The following is a 16480-nucleotide window of genomic DNA, read 5'->3' on the forward strand; positions in this document are numbered from 1 at the left end:
TTCAAAAGGAGAAGGAAAGAAAGAGCAGATGTTATATTGTGGACAAATCTGTTGCATGTTATTACTGGTATAATCAATGTACCATTAAAGCAAGCATTATGTCAACTCCATAATGAGATGGCTACTGTAATAAATAATGCAGTATATACATAAACTGTTGTAGCAATGTCATCCTTAAGGTCGTATTAATGCTTTGTATTGCTGTGGGAGTATTGGCTGTGCATAATCTCTACTAATTTTCTGTGAGAGAATATTTAACAAGTCGATTACATTTTAATGAGTTTCAAAGCAGCCTCAGTGACTGGCTGAGTGTCAGTCTGCTGATGGGAGATGATGAGTGATCGCCTGTGCCTCGCTTGTTGTTTGGCTGGTTGGTTTTCTTTCACTTATTAGGCTAACTGTGTCTTAGCCCATGAATTCCAGTTGCTTTTGCCCTTCCAGTTCTCTCTTCCACCCTGCTGGTGGGGGAATGAGTGACTGGAGTGGGGGCTTAGCTGCTAGCCAGAGTCAGCCCGCACATTGGCATCTACAGCTCATCTCTGTCACATGGAAGGGTAGTTGTGTGTGTGTAAGTTGGGTTCTGTCAGATAAAACAGTTCTGTTTGTAAGGAGTAAACTACCTCATGCATAAATGTTGGTCAAGAGCATGCCAGCAAGAAATAGCTGTGGAACATCTGAAAACAGTAGGAATTGGTTTTAGTTTGAAAATCTGATTTTTCATTTCTCAAACACTCACTTTGTGTAGGAACAGTCTGGGTTTTATTTTGCAGTTCTCTGTGTTAACAATTTAGAAAAAACACACCCAGAATCTTAAGCTTGGCAACAAGAAAGAGGGGATGAAGTTTAAATTTATCTCATTCAAATTAATCTCATTGCTGTTTGCCATGAAGACTGTAGCAGACATACTTTTGAAGAGCTGCCATGACCATAGTGCACCTTTTTAGAATATGCATCACCATGGTATGTGATTACTTTTAGATGGAATTTGCAGTATGTGAAGAATGAACCCTTGAAAACAGTTGACAATGTCATTGGTACGGATGTATTTTGACATACAGTGAAACATACTACATATATAATGAAATATGGATGAAATTCTGATCATTTCTGAGGTGGTAGGGAGCAGTGCTGGAAACTGATAGCAAAAGCTGAATGTCTTTGCACAGGGCAACAAGATACAGAAAACATCAGTTATAATGCTTCATGGTAATGTGGATGTGTTCTGATTTTAGTGTTTGGGGCTTCAGTTTCACTTGAAATTAAAGCTCTCATTTTAACATGAAGTTTCACATCTAAACACTTCATTCTTTAAAGATTTCCATAGATAACCTGCAGAGGATATTAGGAAGCAAATTTTCAGATACTGAAGACATAGAAGGTTAGAGTTGCTGAATAGGAAGAATAGGAATAGGAATAGGAAGAATAGGAATATCTGAATATTCCTTAAAAAAAATAACAGAATTTCCTAAAAAATGCAGTGGCATATGCATTACTAGGCAGTTCTTATTCCTGCAAAAAGACTTTTTACCTTGCTGAGAATTATTTTCTAAGACATAAATAGGCAACACAAAACTCATTAATAGTAGCATGATACTGACTTTGGTGAAGTGCAAGCTCAAGCGGTCACATTTACCATGTTTTCTAATAAACTCTTTTTAATTCCAGTTCATTAGAATTAGTTGGTATCTGAAATGGGAGGACATCACATTTAGGAATGCAGATACTTTAGGAGATTATTTTTTAATATGTTTCATATCAGCTGTAATGTTACTTTAATTATTAAAATCTCTGCTTCCATTCATGGACACAGTGTAAATAAAGTGATCTGAAACCTTTTCAGTTGAAGATGAAAATAAATTAAATTTTGTCTGTAGCAGCCTAATTATGCAGATATATAAAAAATTGAGCCTATGGGTTTGTTTTTTTTTTCAAATATATTATTTCCTTTCCAGAATGCTAAGAAAACCTGTATTTGAAGAGACATAGGCCTGTTAATCCATCTTTTTCCTTATAGATGAAAACACCTGTATTATTTTTAGTGGTTTTGCCAAAAATTAAGTTGAATTGTGGTTGTCATGCTTCAAATTCAAATAGATCATTAATAGTTTGTTTTGTTGTCATTGATAAATTAAATTAATTCTTCAGCGCCTTCTCTTGAGGAATTGATAAAACTAAGTGATAAGGTACTTCCCTCTTTAGGAGATTTACCAGATATAACATTATAAGGTAATACAGTTATTTAAGCAAACTGAAGGTATGTTTATGTAAGGATTCTTGTATTGAAGGAAATAGATTGTAAATACAGTCTTTTGCTCAGTTTTGCTCAGCCACCTTTCTGATACTTACACAGTCAAGGTAGAAGCCGATTGAAGACTGGTAAATCCTTTGTATGACCTGCTTGTCTTTTGGGACAAACTCCTCAATGTGAGCAACAATGATGCCTATCTGCACAATCTTAAATTATAGTGGTGGTTAGCTATTTAAGGTTATAGTTTGAACTCAGAACTAAGGGAAGTTAGGGTTTGCCTAACAGTTGGAATTTTGAGGGATTTTATAACTATGTAAGGTAAAGTTGCCCCCATAAATTTTCAATATGCCTCAACTTTTATGGTATACCTGAAAATCTGTTCACCTGATTTTTTTTTTTTTTTCTCTTTTTGGTTCTATTTCCAAAATGCAAAGTATATCTCTGAGAAAATGGTTAATATGAAGTCTAGAATGTTGTTTGTTTTTATAAATTTTGATGAAATTTATAGCTCAACCTTAGCAACTGCATAAAGAAACTAGTTGCTGTTCTGTTACTATATAGAAAAATATATTAAGCCATGATGTTTTAAAAAGTCATCAATGGTTCTCCTTCAGAAGTTATTAAGCTTAGTTACAGGATTGCAGCTATTTTCATCACAATCTGAAAATGGCTTTTGCTTATGGAGTATAAACCCTCCCCTGCAAAACCCCCAAAATACGCTGAAATTAATTTTCCCAAGGTAACCTAGTTGCTAATTTTAGCTAAGTTTCATATAGTCAGTTGTGACATAACTAGAAGATTCAGGAGAGGCTAAGAACATTGACAAGCCATGATCAAGGTCTAAATATTAATTTTTAGGAAGGAATCAGGTGTCCCAAATGTACAAGATAGAGTGGAGGGGGAAAGAAAACATGAGGTTAAATTCTTAATATGTTCCAGATACATCTTCTCCAAGATGAAACAAGACTTTTATGCAGTATGTATTGATTTATGCTGAATATAAATTTATTTTTATAGAGTGAAATCTCTGTAGTAATAGTATTAATGTTGTAAGTAGTTACAACATTATATATTATTACTGCTATTTTTGAGATACAATTTCTGGTCTTCCAAGGTCTAAGGAACTTGATATAGGGTACAGTGATATCATGAATGTAATCCTGACCTCTGGTGGCATTTGTCATGAATCACTCCTTTAATCCACTAGTGGAAGTTGGTTTTCCTTTTTTCTCAGAAAGCAAATTCTTTCATTTGCCTTCAGCATATGTGTTAACTGATGCAATAGAAATGAAATCTTTATTTTTAGCCATGACACTACAGATTATATTTTACTTTATAGTACTAAATAATTTTTCTGTGAATTATTTTGAAAATTCAAGGAAGGAAGAACAATCAGACATAATGTCCTTTGAGACTTCTATAACCTTCACTTGTTTCATAATGTTTGTTCACCAAAACTGTGACTGCTGAGTAATGTATTGTAAAAATTAATCTATTCTTATTTTGTGATTATTTGCTCATGCAATTTTATCCAGAGCTCTTGTTACTTTTTTGTTCCATTATGTTAAAGTGATATGTGATTTGATTCTTTCAATGTTTAATTGTTTGTATGTGATTTGATTCTTTCAATGTTTAATTGTTTCCTGGGTATGTAACTAAACACATCATAAGTAATTAAGGCATAAGAATGTTTCAGTTTTAAAGGTGAACTGCAAAGCTTTTAAAGAAGAAATTATAAGAATCTACATGAAGAGCATTTATAGACTTGCAGAAGACCTCTAAATGGGTAAATCACTTGGACCGTTTGTCAGGACAGGAGTCCTGCAGGCCTTGTTTACCCATCTACTGACCCTCAAGTTGGTATCTGAACTACTGAATTCATATACTTCAGATGAGTGGACAATTAGTTTTAAATTAAGATATTTTGAAGCTGGTAATTTACTACCAACTGTTTGTCTGCTCTTAAACAGCAGAATTTGTCATGCTAGGGGTTGCCAGGCTCCTCCTAAGGTTTCCCTCAACACTGTACCCTGCTGTGGCTGTCTAGCTGGGTTTTTTTCACAGATTGCAGTGCAGTTTGTTGCCTTGTCGTTATTTCCACTTGCACTTTGACAGAAGACATTTGAAAGAAGAAGGTATCAGATGAGAAAAGTATGGACTCCCATGTTACTGTGTACATCACTTGTGTGATGTTGAAGTTACACTCCCATGAAATGGAGCAGGATTTCTGATGTTCCACACAGTTGATTTGAATGTGTGTAGCAAAATATCTAAGTTAAGGTCTTTTGTAGAATTTTCAGCTGCTGAGTAGTCTGACAGCTAATGAGAGGAAACTTTTGTGCCTTTCCTATTAGTTCTTCTTATAGCCATGATTCATGGGCAGAGAAGTGTATCCACTGTGGTAGATTACAGCGATTGTTCACTGCATCTTTATCAATTAAGCCTAAGGAAAATGGGAGTTACAAAGGGGAAGGGAAGGATTTCATAGCAGCTTCTATTAAACTACTAGTGTTGTTATTCTGGGACATGTGCCAAAATCTGAATAAAGATGTTGGTGCCAGGCACTGTGTAGACATTTGTGTGTCTGAACGTAGAGCAAACATCTGATAATACACAGATGATGCACAGTGCCTCTATGAGTAGCCTGGACTGCTGTTTGCTGGAATTTTCTTTATTCCTTCTAAACTAAGGTAGTAATCACCATCGTGTCTTATTTTTACTGAGAACATCAGAAATTGAAAGGGCACTCTGTCAGCTCTGCAAATTCTCTAATGCAGATTTATTCATTCGTCTAATACAAATTCAATTACTGTATTGATCCCATTTATAACAGTGCACTTACTGATTTGCTGAGGCATAATAGTTATTTGTAAGTCAGTCCTGATCTAGGCTATGGCAGACGTCTGAGCAGTACAGCTTCTTTTTTGATTTAAACATAGTATTTTGGTCTGAAATACTATGATGACTTTCTATGTTTAGTACCATTATTTTTGTTTCAGACTCTGATGTAATAATGAGCTCTGAGGAGAAATGCAGCAGTTCTTGCTTTCTCATTTTTGAACATTGCTCTGTTGTTTTAAAAGCCTGCCTGTCTGTTTGATCATTACTCATGTGTACCCAGCCTGTTCTTTTCCTTTGGATTTTTTTTTTACCTGCAACTACTACTTTGGCTTGTGCTTGCCTTTTGGAGATTTGCTGGTTTTGGTTTGTACAGTCAGTAGAATCAAAATTCTCACAGAAGCTGAAAGCGCTTGCAGTGTTAGGTGAGTGAAAGAGGATTTATTTCTTTTCAAGTGTCTTATGTCAAATATATAATTTCTGTTCTTTTTCAATTTCACGAAATTCCTTCAAATTGACAGTGAAAGTCTATGATTACTGCCTTTCATCCCTTATCAAGAGATAGCTGACTTTCAGAAAGATGAAATCTTGTGGTGTATAAAAATCTTTGAGAAAGCATAACTATGTTTTGTAATATATAAAAATATTAAATATGTAATTTAAAATGCAACAGTGCTGTATTTTAACGATTTAAGAGATAAAGCTTTGCGTTGACCTTTAAATCTGAATTCCTTTGTTTTCTCTAGATGTTGATTGGTAATAAGGTTTTAATTTTAGACTATAGTGTTTATTTCTGCAATTTTGGGCATTTTACCTGTTATCTATGCTGACTTTGATGCAATTTGCTATATAGAAAGCTATTTTGTATTTCAAATGAAATAAATTTTTGTAGCATAACAATTCCTGTATATTGCCACATAAGATTCAAGTAAGTGGGAAATAGAAATCAAGCATTATTAAAATAATGTATTTAGAAATTGTCTTTATACAGGTAAATGGTTGCAGTTTTGTGACAAGAACAGCTATACCTGCAGACTTAATCAGGGTACAGTATTGCAAATTGAATCAGAATACTAATGGAGAATACTAAACACCTCAATTAGTTTTGAACAAACACTGTGTTGTTGACTTATGCTTTATTTTGCATGCTGTGCTCCACTTCTGCATTGTTTGTTATATTAATATAGTGTATCCTTAAACTTGAAATGCAAACCAATTTAGTCCATCTATTAAGGCTAAGGTTCTAGAGCACAACTCACAGAAATGTTTTGTGTCAGTGCTATTGAGGTGTGACTTACACTAACAAAGGAGGTTGCCATGGCAATAACATCTTTGATGCTATATTCTATGTTAATGTTCTAAGGTGGCATTTGATGCTTGACTTGATTTACTGTGATAAAACATAAAAATTGGCATGTAAAGGAACTTGGATTGATTTAGGAAGAAGAATTTGGAGTTGGAGACATTCATTCAGAGCATGGAATGCAGCACTCACACACACAGCTAGAGGTGATGGAGAATCAATTGACTGGGAAACAACAAGAGATTGAAGAACTAAGCAGAGAGATAGAAGAAATGAGGGCAGCCTATGGTACAGAAGGATTGCAACAGGTATAATTACCTTATGTTGCTTTCTACTTGCTATTTGGTTACATGCAAAAATGCAGAGACTCACTGGAAAGAGTTCACACCAATGGGAGCTGTTCAGAATGCACTCAGTGTGTGATAGAGAATTAATTACACGTAATTTCTTTTAATCATATGCCATGTGTTTTATTACTTTGAATGGCATTTCCATTGTGTGTCCTTTTTCTCTGTATTTTGTGACGAAAATTCAAATTGTCTTTGCAGTGAGATGCTTCAAATTAGGAATGGAAAGACAATTTTCTTCAAGAAAAGCCCTAATTCTTCTCTACTTATGCAAAGACTTTAATGTCTTCCTGCTCCTCCAACATCAAAAAAACCTCAGGTTTTACTCCCTAAGGAATAACATAACTGAACCAAAAATGTATTTGTATTTGTACTTCACAGTGTGAAATGCAAAACCAACAGTGTCAGAATGTTTTAATTTAAAACACCTAATAATTCGGCTTTACAGGAAATAATTTCTTACTTTAAAAATACCATTGGAATATAAACTTAAGTTTTAAAGTAAAGAATATTCTTCCAGTTTAAGCCAGTGGTGCAGTGCACTCAAGTCAGTGCTTTGTTGTGCTTTATGTCTTATTTGTCTCTCTCCTAATTTGGAATCAGGTCACGTCACTGTATTTTGCTTTTTTTTTTTTTTTGCAAAGTACTATAAATTTTTTTAAAATCTAATATTCAGTTATTTTTGCCATTTATTATTATTATTATTATTATTATTATTATTATTATTATTACTATTACTATTACTATTATTGTTATTGTTATATCAGTGATAATAGATGTCCTTTTATCCATCATAGCATCATTTAAGTGGTTGACCCAGAAGAGGTGGTTTATTATTTCTTTGTCTGGTGTTGAATTTTAATTACTGTGTCTTGTATCTGTTGTGCTAAACAGAATAGTCATAATCATAGCATAATAAAGAAAATAAGTATTTCTAATGATTGTAACTACTGTTCATTTTTCCTGGAAGAGTAGAAAGTGAAAATGTTTGCATTTTAAAAATTACTATAATTACAATTTTTAAAATAGAATAAAAATGTACTAAACCAGAACTGAGTGTTTTCAGGTTTGGGGCTGTGGTACAATAATATTTTAATTGTTGCAGTGTACTTTTGTTCACAGTGGTGCAATGCAGAGTATCTCAATTTAGAAATGCATATGGTTTATTTTTCAGAAGAAACAAAAGAATTGTAAAAGAGGAGTGGGGAAGATAGTTGTGTGCTTTAGTTCTGCCTCTTTGTCAAGAACCAAGATAGACTTTAAAAAGTTGGAAATTATATAACATGATGTGCTTTGGAACTGACATATTTATGTATTCAATTTCATTGAACATCTGCAAAAGCAAAGGTGTAGCACACTTAAGTTCCTGATTTGTTCCTAGTTTTCTCTGCTATAACAAACATTTAGTATTTTCATTATGCCTGTGCTTTTAAAGTAGGATTTGACTCCAGTGTTCTAAAAATAACTTTACCTGGAAGCATTACCCTGTTAACACCAAAGATTGAGCATACAACTCAATGAAGGTTTTTTTGGGGAACATTGTAAACAAAGCAGTTACAGAAGATTACTAATGGTTTAAGAAATTTGCAGTATGTAGAGTGGAGGCTTCCACTAGCCTTAAGTGAGTTCAAATTGAGAAAGCAACTTTATACTGATACATGATTATATAAAAGCGCACAAAAATATTGCAAATCAATATTGTAGAGTTTCTGACTGCTTGAGTGTAATCCTACAAAAAATTAAAACAGTTGGCAAAGAATTTTTTTGTCTTATCATTTCTTCATCATTACAAATTACAAGAGATTAATCTGTTAAATATGCTGTATCCATTTTGCAGCTTGAACTTATTTTCTTGTGTAGTTATGAATGATTTCCCTGGGTTCACAGTGTAGGATACTGCATGGTGTCTATTACCTACTTTAGTACAATGAATGCTGTTTGTTGCACTTCAAGTGAGAGATGATATAACTTGCATTTATTGTGGGAAAAGTGTGTGAACATGAGTAGTTGTACAAAACTGCTGAAACACTATTAGTAGATATTCTGACTTCCTTTATGATGGTTTGTTTATGTGGCCACACTTTTTATTTTAAAAGCAAGTTATATATTTAACTAATTAACCTTCTTAAAAGTTGAGATTTTGTTATTTGTTAACTGTATTTCATGGAGAGATCATGTATTGTTCAATGAGGGGGAAAAAAACCCTCTTCCTGAAATTTTTACAAATAGAGCTTGTGAAAATACAAAAACTATAATAGTGAGACATCTTTTAAACAGAGAGATTAGGGATGATTTATTCCTACTTAACTAAAATCAGCTAGTATTTTTGACTGTGGTTTTCATGTGCATTAATAGTTTAAATTCTATCTTTTACAGCTCCAAGAATTTGAAGCTGCTATCAAAAAAAGAGATGACATTATCACTCAGCTCACTACTAACTTACAGCAGGCACGGAAAGAAAAGGATGAAACCGTGAGGGAATTCTTGGAGCTTACTGAGCAAAGTCAGAAACTGCAAATTCAGTTTCAGCATGTAAGTTATACAGTAACCAACTGTATTGGGTTTGACAATAATTGTCACTTTGGAGACTCCATAAATAGCTACTTCCTGCAGAAAATTTTTTTGTACATTTTTCAAGAATCAGCCTCTTAGCACAGATCAGCAGTCATTTCCCTGGTCCTACAGTTGTTGTCACAATGTGGAATAATTAACTATAAAATTATAAATATTAGTCTGTTTTCTTTCCTATTATGTGATAATAGCTTCTGATAAATACTGAACTGTGACAGTTATCCTGGGGAAAAACACTTGGGTAATTAATTCTCAGAGCTTTGGGCAGAAATGTTCCTTTTGAAATCAAAATATCCAGCCATCAACTTCCATGGGCCACAGCTTCACACTCCAGTCCTTATATTTTTAATAAAAGCTTCCTTTGTGGTGTTATTAAAAGGTAGTTTAAATAGCAAAGTGAAGCTTCAGAAAGACGTTTCTTCTAAAAAGTGTAGTGGTTGAGGTGCCACAGGCACACAGACTATACCTTACAGTATTGCAGTTGAACCTTGTAGTATTTCATGCTGTTAAAGTACATTATATAGCTTATTTTGAGCTTCAAGTGGATTATATTCTGAAGCCTGAGATTTTACTATTAAAAATCTGATTATGGGCTCCATAGCTGCAACTAGTTAGTTTTACTGCATACTGATGTATCTGAGACACTGCTGTCCTATGTTAACTCACCATGAATATTTAGTTAATATGAAATACCTTTTTATTGGTTGGCCATCCCAAATGAATAAAGATGTTTGACTTCCCTCAAAAGAACTTAGAAATCTTTGATTTGTAATGTTGAAGAAGAAAGTAAAGATCACTATTTCTGTATGTAGCACAAGCATTTTCTGAAAAAAACTGATATATTTTAGTTTTATTTCTTTAAAATTCAAGTTGCAGGCAAGTGAAGCCCTAAGGAACAGCAGCCATAGTTGCACAGCTGCTGATCTGTTGCAAGCCAAGCAACAGATACTTTCACATCAGCAACAGCTAGAAGAGCAAGAAAGTCTGCTTAAGAATTATCAAAGAAAGAAAGAAGAATTTGAAGAGCAGATTACACATCTCCAAGAGAAAATAATGATATATGAAATGGTATGTTCCTTACTCTAAAGATTTCTTTTCCGAAACACTTTTTAGGATTTTGTAATTCCTTTGAAATAAAAAAGCCAAAGCACAAGTAATGAGTTTGCTGCATAGAATGCAAACAACTGTTTTAAGTTTTTGACACTGTTTCTGTTAACTAACACATAATATGTATATAATTTCAAACTGAAAATTTTATGTCAGTATTATGTATTATTTTTATTAAAGTTGTGGAAATATTTGGAGCAAATTATGAAACTATGTTTCATGTGTTAAAACACCTTCAATAGAGGACATTATTTTAGAAAAAAAAAAAATCATTATCTGCTTGAACATTCTTCTCTGCCTTAAGCAAAGAATAAATTTTTTCCTTTGTCTACCTTTTAAATTACCTTTCATGGGAAAACATTTTAAAACCACCTAAAAAAAGCAAATATTATTAAAAGTGATAGAGATGCTGGTGGTTGGAAAGAATAGGGGAGGGGCATGATGACATTGGTAGGGTACAGAAAGTTCCAAATGAGATCAACAAATAATTTATATTTATGTTTTATAACTGACATAGTCTCTCTATCCTTCTAAGAAAGACGAAATGTCTAAGTCTGTAACTGTTCTTACATGTTCAGATAATTAGCTAAAAATAAGAACATGGTTTTCCTTTTTTATTTTAAGGAAAAACAGAAAAAAGAGGGGGAAGATTTGAGTAAATTACAAGAAAAGGAAGCATTAGTTGAAGAGCTGGAAGCAAAACTTGGAGAAGAAGAAAAAAATTCATTTCAGCTAAAGGAAAAACTATCAGATGTCAGCAAATTACTTGACGAGTTGAAAGAAGAGATTTCCCTAAGGAACCAGCAGATAAGTAGTATGAAAGTTGAACTTACCACCTACAAACAGAAAGAAAGACAGTGTTCTGATGAAATAAAACAATTAATGGGAACTGTGGAAGAACTGCAGAAACGATGCTATAAAGACAGTCAGTCTGAAGCTGACATTGTGCAAAAAATGGAATTGGAAACACAAAGGAGACTGGCACAACTTCAGGCTGAATTAGATGAAATGCACGGCCAGCAGATTGTACAAATGAAGCAAGAATTAGCGAAGCAGCATGCAGTGGAAATCGAACAGCGTCTTTTGCAACAAAAAGTAGAATTGGAGCAAACTTCAAGTCTGTGTTTTAATGAGAATGCTAATAAAGATCAAATTAATTTAATGAATATTAAAATTAATGAATTGAATGTGAAATTGCAGGATGCTGATAAGGAAAGGGAAAAAATAAAGCAAGAATTGTCACAACAGATGGAAGTTATTGCAACAGAGAAATCTCTTCAACAAACTAGAATTGAAGATCTTCTTCAAGAACTAAATTTTTCAAGAGAGCAGGTTCAAAGGGCCAAGCAAACTATAGCGGATATGGAAGGTAGATTAAATGAAGCTGAAAAATACCAGTTTGTGATTGAAGATTTAAAAACTCAGCTGGCTTCTGCCTCTGAATTTAGGAAGGAGTTGGAATTAAAACATGAGGCAGAAATTACAAATTACAAAATAAAACTTGAAATGCTAGAAAGGGAGAAGGATGCAGTTTTGGACAGGATGGCAGAATCTCAAGAAGCAGAGTTAGAGAGACTGAGGACAAATCTTCTGTTTAGTCATGAAGAGGAACTTTCCAGGCTTAAAGAAGACTTAGAAAAAGAGCACATGGTGAACATAGAAAGCCTTAAAGACAACTTGAATGTGCACCATAAGCAGCAGTTAGATGAAGTACAAAATGAAATGAGTCAAAAGATAGAAGCCCTGCAATATGAAAAGGACAACTTAATCACAAAGCAAAATCAGTTGATTTTAGAGATTACAAACCTGAAAGACTTGCAGCAATCTATTGTAAATTCTAAATCTGAAGAAATGACACTTCAAATCCATGAACTGGAGAAGGAGATTGAAGTGCTTAGGCAAGAGGAAAAAGAGAAGGGCACCCTTGAACAAGAAATACAAGAGCTGCAGCTTAAAACTGAGTTGATGCAGGAACAAATGAGGGAGAGAGAAGATACCCTTAAAAAAAAATGTTCAGAACTAGAAACACAAAATAATGTTCTTAAAGGGGAGAATGAAACTCTGGAACAGAAATTAAAAACTATGTTGGTATGCTCTGAAGAAAACATACTTTGTAACAGTAGTGTTAGCTCTAAGACAGAAATTTTGGACTTGCAAAAAAGAATAGAAAAGCTGATTACTGAAAATGAGCTACTAAAAAACCAAAACAGTATCCTCCAAGAGGATACTGAAAGGCAGAAGAGTGCCTTCTCATTGACCGAGAGAAAACTTGAAGCTAGCTATAAGGAGCTACAGAAAGAATGTGCCAGTCTTCTGAAGGCAAAAGCTGAGTTAGAAGAGGACAAGAAAAAGCAAGAAGCTGAATATAGAAGCAAACTCCAAGCTTTGAATGAAAAAATCTGCCACTTACAAAGCAGTAGACCAGTATTATTTAAAACTAGACCTTCTGGTTTTGAAGGGGGTAAAGAAATAAAGGTGTCCAGGGAAGACATATCTGTGGCTGGAGAAGTTGTTGAGAAAGATTCAACAGAACTTATGGAAAAGCTCCAAGTTACTCAGCGTGAGAAAGTGGAATTATCCCTGAGACTTTCCGATCTCTCTGAACAGTTAAAGTCAAAGGATAGTGAAATCTGCCATTTAAATGAAAAAGTCAAATCCTTAAAAGATGAGAAAGAGCAAATTCTAGTAAAGTGTAAAGAACTAGAAGTCACAATTAGTCATGCTCAGAGAAGAACTAGTAGTAGTAATAACTCTAAGAAAAAATGCTCTAAAGGAAAATCTCTAAAGACTGCTACTCCAGCATCTGAAAGTAGGAATAAATCCTCAGGTTCAAGGAGTAAAGCTGATGAAGGAATAAATTCAAGAGATAATCTGAGATCTGGTAAAGACTGCAGCCATGAGGTAATAAAAAGGAAGAAGGTCCAGCAAGTGCTGAAACCAGAACAGCAGTCTGTTGTGGAACATTTGCATGGGATGCCAGACAGGCTTACAGAGGAAACATCATTACCAGCCATTACACAGAGTGAAAGTAACCTTCAGCAGCAAGTGGATGCCTTAAAATCAGAACAGGTATGTGATGTAAAACAGTATAGAAAATACTTTAACTATGAAAATTGGTAGGAGCTTACACTTGAAAATTTTCATCCTATTTTTTCCAATTGGCTGCCTTGAAGTATAAGTGTGTGTCAGTGGTTGAAAGGCTTGTGGCCAGTGGTTGAAAGGGATTATATGAATGACCAGAATTACAAGCACAGTCAATATAAGGATGCTTTTTGAATGAAAAAGAAACTCTTCCCTTGAGTTTAATTAAGTCAACAACAACAACAAAAATGTAAGAAGACTACCAGAGCACTTAATATTTTGATGCAGTATTTCACTTTCTTAAGCGAAAAGCTTATTTTGGACATAAGTTTTTATGCTGTGACTAGTTTTTCAGTTCTCTAAGTACTCATTCAAACAACATATAAAGAATAATGAGACTTCATCTGTCATCTTTGACCAAACTTTTGAAATATCAAACTTGTGAAATACCTAAATTGCATTATCAATTATTTTGTTTTAAGAAATATATCTGGATGGGATAATGAAAATGCATGTAATATGATTCTATTTTCTTGAGTTTTGTTGGCACAGTTTTGCTTGACACTTCTCTGTATTGTTAATAAATTGTAGGTAACAATTAAGGAAAGGATTCTTATTTGTCAATATAAATACCTAAGTACTGAGTTACCAGTATTTAACTAGGTGGTGGAATCATAAATCTAGATGTAAATATAAATCTATGTACACTGGTAAAGTTGCATGCTGCAAGTTGTATGCAACTAAGTTTTTCGTGGAAATAGATGTTAAGCAGACTTCTACTCTTTTTAAACTTTTTTTTTTGTTTTATGAAAGTCAGCCTAACAGTGAACTAATACTACCAACTGCCTAATATTGCATTGTGGTTCATTCATTTCCTAGGAAATAAAATCACAAAGACACATTGAAAACAGTTGTGAGATTACAAAAAGAGCTTTAGCTTTGTGATGGTTTGGGTTAGGGTTTTTTGTTTCATTGGTTGATTGGTTGGTTTGTTTTTTATAAGGCTATAATAAGGGTCTTACAATTTCCTGACACACAACTAAAAATCATTGTGGTCCAGAGGTGCCTAAAAACCTTTTCAAACTTCAGCTCTAAGTAGGTCCCTCTTGGCATATCCCAAACATCTTTTTTCTTCAGCAATAACATCCCCAAAGTGCAGACTGGAACTACAAGCCTTGAAAATTAATGTTTTTAATGTCTGCTAATAATACAATCTCTCTCTGTGTTTAGAGTACACTTTCCTAATTACTCTGTTAATAATGATATTGCTTTTGCTTCACTGGGTAAAAATTCATTGGGATTTTATTGCTGCAAAACAGGAATTAAAGCATATTATTGATTTTAATTTGATTTTTATTTTAAGCTGAAGAAGTGTCTTGCTATTTTGTTAAAACTCAACTTTCCAAACTATGTATATTTAAATTTTCCTTATGCATACTGTATATGCAGCATTCCATTCAACAGTTTATTAATCTCAGAAATTTCCAAAGATGGGTCTTTCTATTTTCTTGTTTCTCACTCTTTTAAATTGTGTCTTTATATTCAAAGACTGATTTACAACTGCAAATGGAAGCACAGCGGATTTGTCTATCACTGGTTTATTCAGCTCATGTAGACCAGGTTTGTGAGTCCTTGAAGGCAGAAAAAGAGAGTGCACTTAGCAGTCTTAAAGAGGAACTTGTTCATAATCATATACAAGAGATGACTGATCTTAAAAGAATGCATCAGCTGGAGCTCCAGACCCTGAAATTTCAACAAGCAGGTAACTTGACTAAAATTATGAGAATGAAGCTCTATATGAAAAGGTGTCTTAAAAAAAACCCAACCAAACAAGCACAAGAGTTTGTGCATCTAGATGTCCAACAAATTATTTTTGTATCATATTTTGAAGTATTTTTCTTCAACAAATTGTTTACCCAGCACATGCAAATTCACCAGCAAAGTATTTTTGGACATGTTCTTTTCTCTTTTCTTTGCATTGCTGTATTGACTCCCTGCACACTTTAAGTAAACTTTGGTACTACTTTTTGCCTCAGTGAGGTTTTATGTTACCATGGTGGTTTTCTGTCTCAGGTTTTCTGTTATACCATGTTTTGTCCTTGTTTAATTTTTTTTTGCACAAGTTCTTCTGCCTCCACTAGGTATCTGTATTCTTGTATCTTTCTGGAGGTCACTAATACACAAAGGCATTTCTTATCAAGAGATAAGAATGTGCAGCTCAATTGTGATAATTGAAACTGTCAATGTGTTGTAACAATAAAGATGGGAACAAAAAAAGTGTCCTTCCTCAAGCTGAGAAGGCAGCCTTGCTGAGGCAGGAAATAGACCTTTGAAAAGTTGTTGTGCATCTAGTGTTTAAAAATAATATGAATAATTTGTATTTGTAGATGATGAAGGGAAATCTACACAAAGACTCATAGAAAAACTGAATGAAGCTGTCACTGAGGAATGTTCCAGGCTGGCTCAGGTAAGACTTAACAAAAAACCTTTTTCAAAATGAAAATTTGGAAAACAAAAAAAAATGATTAGTGGGTCACCATATTTTTCTACATTATTTTTACAGGTTTTCTTTGCAGCTTTTCTCTTTGCATTGATCTCAAAATAGAGACTGCTAAATCTGAGCTTCCAAAATAGTATTGCAAATGGTTTTGTATTTTTGTTTCCCTAAATTTATGTCCTTGTCCAGACAAGTCTTTTGTTTTACACATAGTCCTAATCTAGCTAATGTTGATCTCATCTCTAGTCGTTTGGAAGTACTTTTTTTCTATCTCTTTGTTTCTGGACATACGTTTTTGATTCAAGAGTCTGGTGTCACTCAAAAACACCTTGATGCGCAGGATATCACCTCTCATATCTGCAGTAAGACAGTAATTTCTTTCTTAGCTGCAGCTTATCTTTCAAGGACTTTAAAGTGTCAATCTAAAAGTCTGTATTGTTTTTAGTAGATAAATATTATAGTCAAAAATTGAAGCTTATATTTAGTCT

The 16480-nt window shown here is 33.8% G+C and overlaps 1 protein-coding gene across 7 annotated transcripts in view; it reads left to right on the forward strand.

Annotated features, from left to right (window-relative positions):
* Nucleotides 1–16480, forward strand: part of AKAP9 (A-kinase anchoring protein 9) — a 103832-nt gene that overhangs the window by 32374 nt on the left and 54978 nt on the right. For 5 of the 7 annotated variants that reach the window (XM_021551652.4, XM_021551655.4, XM_021551653.4 and 2 more), the window contains exons 4-10: nt 6078–6131; nt 6527–6697; nt 9113–9268; nt 10178–10375; nt 11039–13483; nt 15044–15257; nt 15883–15962. In XM_021551652.4, coding sequence (XP_021407327.3) covers nt 6078–6131; nt 6527–6697; nt 9113–9268; nt 10178–10375; nt 11039–13483; nt 15044–15257; nt 15883–15962 — 3318 coding nt within the window. The remainder of the gene's footprint in view (nt 1–6077; nt 6132–6526; nt 6698–9112; nt 9269–10177; nt 10376–11038; nt 13484–15043; nt 15258–15882; nt 15963–16480) is intronic. The other 2 variants (XM_021551654.4, XM_021551657.4) reach the window with 2 other exon arrangements.

The sequence above is a fragment of the Lonchura striata genome, chromosome 2 (genome assembly GCF_050655825.1).
Source record: "Lonchura striata isolate lonStrDom1 chromosome 2, ASM5065582v1, whole genome shotgun sequence".
Classification (NCBI taxonomy): Eukaryota; Metazoa; Chordata; class Aves; order Passeriformes; family Estrildidae; genus Lonchura; species Lonchura striata.